The sequence below is a fragment of the Eimeria acervulina genome, genomic scaffold (assembly GCF_000499425.1).
Source record: "Eimeria acervulina Houghton genomic scaffold, Eah_scaff942, whole genome shotgun sequence".
Taxonomy (NCBI): Eukaryota; Apicomplexa; class Conoidasida; order Eucoccidiorida; family Eimeriidae; genus Eimeria; species Eimeria acervulina.
In genome coordinates this window covers 7,501-13,010 of record NW_013547062.1, presented here as the reverse complement: position 1 = coordinate 13,010, position 5,510 = coordinate 7,501, and the positions used below count along the sequence as shown (strand labels likewise).

The 5,510-nt window shown below is 46.5% G+C and overlaps 2 protein-coding genes across 2 annotated transcripts; both read right to left on the bottom strand.

The window, feature by feature from the left end:
- Positions 1–952: 952 nt before the first annotated feature.
- Positions 953–1,777, bottom strand: EAH_00052600 (hypothetical protein; the record flags this gene model as incomplete). The annotated part of the gene is made up of 2 exons (XM_013391129.1): positions 953–973; positions 1,289–1,777. 2 exons carry the CDS (start codon positions 1,775–1,777, stop codon positions 953–955), a joined length of 510 nt encoding a protein of 169 aa, XP_013246583.1.
- A 1,301-nt stretch (positions 1,778–3,078) lies between these two features.
- Positions 3,079–3,429, bottom strand: EAH_00052590 (hypothetical protein; the record flags this gene model as incomplete). The annotated part of the gene is made up of 1 exon (XM_013391128.1): positions 3,079–3,429. One exon carries the CDS (start codon positions 3,427–3,429, stop codon positions 3,079–3,081), a length of 351 nt encoding a protein of 116 aa, XP_013246582.1.
- Between the last annotated feature and the right edge of the window lie 2,081 nt (positions 3,430–5,510).

Below are 5,510 nucleotides of genomic sequence, written 5' to 3'. Positions count from 1 at the left end.
TAAAATAAAATAAAATAAAATAAAATAAAATAAAATAAAATAAAATAAAATAAAATAAAATAAAGAGACAGACAAAATAATTAAAAGAAAAAATAATAAAAAAATAATTAAAACGGAGACAAAATAATAAAACAGAAAATAATAAAAGGAGACAAAATAATAATAATAGACAGAGACAATAATAATAAATACCGACAAAATAATAATAATACAGACAGAGACAATAATAATAATAAACAGAAACAATATTAGAATAATAGAGACAATACAATAATGATAGAAACAATAATAATAAACAGAGACAGAGACAATATTATAATAAACAGACAAAATAATAATAAACAGACGAAATAATAATAATAAACAGAGACAATATTGTAATAAAGAGACAAAACGGAGACAATAATAATGAGACAAAATTATTATAATAATGAGGGAATATAATAATAGACAGAGACAATAATAATAAGCAGAGACAATAACAATAATAATAAAGAGAGAAAATAATAATAATAGTAATAAAAGGAGACAAAATAATAATGAAAGGAGACAATAATAATAATAATAATAATAAAGAGACAATATTATAATAAATAGAGACAATAATAATAATAATAGAGAAAATAATAATGAAAAGGCAAAACAATAATAATATAGAGACAGTAATAATACTAAACAGACAATATTATAATAATAACAGAGACAATATAATAATAATAAACAGACAATATAATAATAATAATAAAGAGAGAAAGTAATAATGATGAAAAGAGACAATAGTATTAATAATAAACAGAGACAATATAATAATAATAGACAATATAATAACAATAAACAGACAATATAATAGTAATAATAATAATAAAGAAAGTAATAAAGATAAAAGAGAAGAGACTTACGTAGCCAGCAAACCCTAAAGGCGGCCCCACCGTCAACCCCACAATCGAAGCCCCTAATATCGGATACCGCCAGCCTGAACGCCAAACCCTAAACCCTAAACCCTAAACCCTAAACCATAAACCCTAAACCCTAAACCCTAATGTTCTTCTTGTGCAGCTGGACAGATTTATTTTTCGCATCGAGGCAGATACTGCCAGAGCAGCAACAGCAGCAATAACAGCAGCTGCAGCAGCAACAGCAACAGCAGCATTAGCAGCAGCAACAGCAGCATTATCAGCAGCAGCAGCACTATCAGCAGCAGCAGCAGCAGCACTATCAGCAGCAGCAGCATAATTATTATGATGATGAAAAAAGGGTTTGTGTTTGCTTTACTTCTTCTCTTAAAGACATTGAAGGCAGCAATCCCTAGCCCCAGGGTTGTTGCTGCTGCTGCTGCACGTGCTCTTGCTGCTATTTGCTGCAGCGCCTGTCTGTCTTCAGGGCTCAGCAGCTGCTGCAGCTCTCCCCACATAGAAGAGGGGCAAGGGGGGCCTCCTTGCCAGCCTGAATAGGGCAGCTGCTGCTGCTGCTGCAGCGGCTGCTGCAGCGGGTACTGCTGCTGCAGCGGCAGCTGCGGCTGCTGTGGCTGCTGCTGCTGCTGCTGCTGCTGCAGAGGCGAAAAACCAACTGAAGACGCCACAGTGGGGAGTCGTAAAGGATTGCTCTCAGGAGAACCTGCAGAGTAAGCAAGACCTGCTGCAGCAAGGGGGCTGTTGCTGCTGCTGCTGCTGCTGCTGTTGCTGCTGCTGCTGTTGCTGCTGTTGCTGCTTAGCCCTCCCCATCCTGCAGGAGAAGAGGCCCCGCCCTCACCGGCAGGCCTATCCGAACTGAGGTCCATCTGCGTCTTGCTGCTGCTGCTGCTGCTGCTGCTGCTGCTGCTGCTGCTGCTGCACCTCTTGCTGCTGCTTTGACTCTGGGGAAATGCTGCGTTCCGAGCAGCTGTGTCAGGGGCTGGTGCTGTTGTGGAGAAGCTAACTAGCTGCTGCTGTTGAAGTTGCTGCTGCTGTTGCTGCTGTTGCTGTTGCTGCTGCTGCTGCTGCTGTGTGTGTGTGTACGGGGCCCCCCTTACCCTTGAAGCGTAGAGACGGATTGTACAAATAAATTTAATTAATTAATTTATTTTGCTGTAAATTAATTGAATTCAGGGTCAATGCCGCTAGAGTTGCAGCAGCAGCCTGCTGCTGTTGCTGCTGCTGTTGCTGCTGTGCTATTGTAGCTGCTGCCGTCGCTGCTGCTGCGGCTGCAGCTGCTGGGGCTGCAGCAGCAGCAGCCCTAAGAACTCTGCTGCTCTAATTATAAATTATTTTTCTTACTTTTTCAGTAACACAAGAATTGGCTGCATTTAAATAGGCTTCTCTCCAGCAGCAGATTCGCTCTTGCTGCTGTTGCTGCTGCTGCTGTCGTGCTGCTGCTGCGGCCCCACACCCCCAGGTCTTGCTTGACCTTCTCCTGTCTGCAGCAGCAACTGCAGCAGCAAACACCGCAGCAGAGGGTTTCGCTGCTGCTAGAGGCCGCCTCTTGAGTCGTTCGGCCGGCTGCTGCAACAGCAGCAGCGAAGCAGCAACGGCAGCAGCAGCAGCAGCTGCTGCTGCTGCTGCTTTCAAGGCCTTGCAGTAAAGCCACTGCACACCTGCAGTGTACATACACCCCAGATGCAGTCAGCTTCAGCTGACGTTAGTCTTCGTTGCATGCAGGGTAAGAAACCATAGAGAAAAAACAACAGCAGCACTAGCAGCAGCAGCAGCAGCAGCAACAGCAACAGCAACAGCAGCAGATGCCGCCTTCTTCCGACGAGAGCAGCAGCAGCAGCAGCAGCTTTGGCCTAAGTGGCCTCAGCTCTCTGACACCTCCTGGGGGTTTTTCGCTGCCTCCTCCTCCCCCCCTGAGCAGCAGCAGCAGCAGCAGCAGCAGCAGCAGCAGCTTGAGCTTCGGGCTTCCTGATACAGCTTCAGGTGTATATAGACCTCCGCTTAGAGAACAAGATCTTTACCTCTACGGCTACGGCAAACAATTCGGCGAGAAACTCACGCATAGTGCTGGGGTTGGCTATGCAGCAGGTAAACCCTAAACCCTAAACCCTAAACCCTAAACCCTAAGCCCTAAACCCTTGATAGGTTCTCTATGCTGATGCCTTTTCAATTATGCTGCTGTTGTCTGCTGATCCGATTCAATGATCTTTGCCTGCAGACAGCCACTGCTGCTGCTCTTGCTGCTGCTGCTCTTCCTGCTGCTGCTGCTCTTCCTGCTGCTGCTGCTCTTGCTACTGCCGCTGTTCTTGCTGCTTCTGCTCTTGCCGCTTCTCTTGCTGCTGCTCTTGCTGCTGCTGCTGCTCTTCCTGCTGCTGCTGCTCTTGCTGCTGCTGCTGCTCTTCCTGCTGCTGCTCTTCCTGCTGCTGCTGCTGCTCTTGCTGCTGCTGCTCTTGCTGCTAAGCATAGCTGAGAGTTTGTTTGTTTGTCGCAGGCGTATTGCTGGGGGGTGTATATGGGACATTTGTCGGGTTAAGAAGAGGAGGAGAGACAAAAAAACTAAAAATAAATTCGCTGCTCAACGGCTGCACAATGCATGCACCCCCTATGGGCAGCCAACTCGCCACCCTCAGTAAACCCTAAACCCTAAACCCTAAACCCTAATTCAACCCTAATCAAACCCTAAACCCTAATTCAACCCTAACTAAACCCTAGAACGCATACTTCTGTATGACGAAACACGCTGCGATATATACACCCGAAACAAACCCTAAACCCTAAACCCTAAACCCTAGCAAAACCCTAAACCCTAGTAAAAACCCTAAACCCTAGACCCTCATTATGACGGGCTTAAAGAGTATGATCTGGGTGTATGTGAAAGTATGTGTGAATGCGTAATTAGGGTTTAGGGTTTAGGGTTTAGGGTTATGTGGATGCGTTTGTTGTTGCAATTAGGTTTATTTTATTGCTGCTTTAATAATATCTTTATTTTCTTTCGAGGCGACTCACCTCTGCATGCGTCTGCTGCTGGGGCCCTCGCGGGCTGTCTATACAAAAGCACTGCGAACTGCCGAGTCATGGGGGCCTATACCCTCGCCTCTTCTTGTAAGTTGTAGCTAGCTAGCTAGCTAGCTAGCTAATTGGCTAGCTGACTGTTTAGCTAGCTGGCTAGCTAGTTAGCTTGCTAGCTGGCTGAGTAGCTAGCTAGCTAGCTAGCTGCACAAGAACAACTAGCTACCGAGCTACACACGCACAGCTAGCTACCTAGCTAGCTAGCTATACCTAGCCAGGCTAGCTAGCTAGCTAGCTGATTGGGTAGCTAGCTAGCTAGCTAGCTAATTGGGGTCCCTGTGGGTTGTGCTGTGCGTCTTCTTTGCTGCAGTGGCTTTTACTGCAATCGATCAGTACATGCGGCGCTACCTCTAGAGCAGCTAGCTAGCTAGCTAGCTGATTAGATAGCTAGCTAGCTAGCCAACGGGCTCTAGCTAGAGCTGTCTCCGTCAGCGGCTGCTTACCTAGTACCACCAAACGCATGCATTCGGACCGCCCTGCTGCTGCTGCTGCAGCAGCATCAGCAAGTGCGGCAGCAGCAGCAACGCGGGGACCGCGGCCTGTTGCAGCAGCAGCAGCAGTGCTGCTGCTGCTTCACTCTCGCTGCTGTGTTGCTAGGGCGTCCTTCAAATTGAAGGCTGGGTGGCAGCAGCAGCAGCAATAGCAGCAGCAACAGCAGCAGCTGTTGCTGCGTACATTAGTGGGGAGGTATAGCGGGTTGATGCTGCTGCATGCAACTTCAGCAGTAGCTGCTGCTGCTACTGCTATAGAACCCTTGCTATATGTAAGTGCAGCAGCAGCAGCAGCAACAGCAGCAGCAGCAGCAACAGCAGCAGCAGCAGCAACAGCAGGAGAGTGCTTCTTGCGTTTGCTGTTTGAGGCACAGCTGCTGTGGGGCTGGAGAACCCCACAGCCACAGACTTGCAGCAGACTAGCTAGCTACCTAGCTAGCTAGCTAGATAGCTATCTTTCTAGCTAGCTAGTTAGTTAGCTAGCTAGCTAGACTGGGGGCTCTTTATATTGTTTTGGCTGTTTGTAGGAAGAGGAGGCACCGGGTTAGCTAGCTAGGTAGCTTCTGCTGCCTAGCTAGCTATCTAGCTAGCTAGCTACGCCTCTAGCTAGATACGCAGCTAGCTAGCTGGAGAGCTAGCTAGGCAGCTAGGGAGCTATCTAGACAACCATGTAGCTAGCTAGCTAGCTAGCTAGCTGGCTAGCTAGCTGGCTAGCGTAGGGCACTGTATAGAGATATTCTTTTATAAACCCTGTCTCTATCAGATACTGTCTCTTGTATAAATTGTCTCCTTGAGGAGAAGTCTGTCTCTTCTTATAAACACACCTTATAAAGACTTATTAATTATAGAGACTTTCGTATATAAACTGCATCTGTTGCTTGTTATGAAGACTGCCTCTTATGTAGGCTGTCTCTGTCCTTCTCTGACTCTTTTAAAGACAATATATGGGTGCTGCAGACAGCAGCAAAAGGAGAGTCTTCGATTGCTGCAGCAAACAGCAACGAAGGAGACGCCTGTATACGTATACAGAGACAGCAGATGC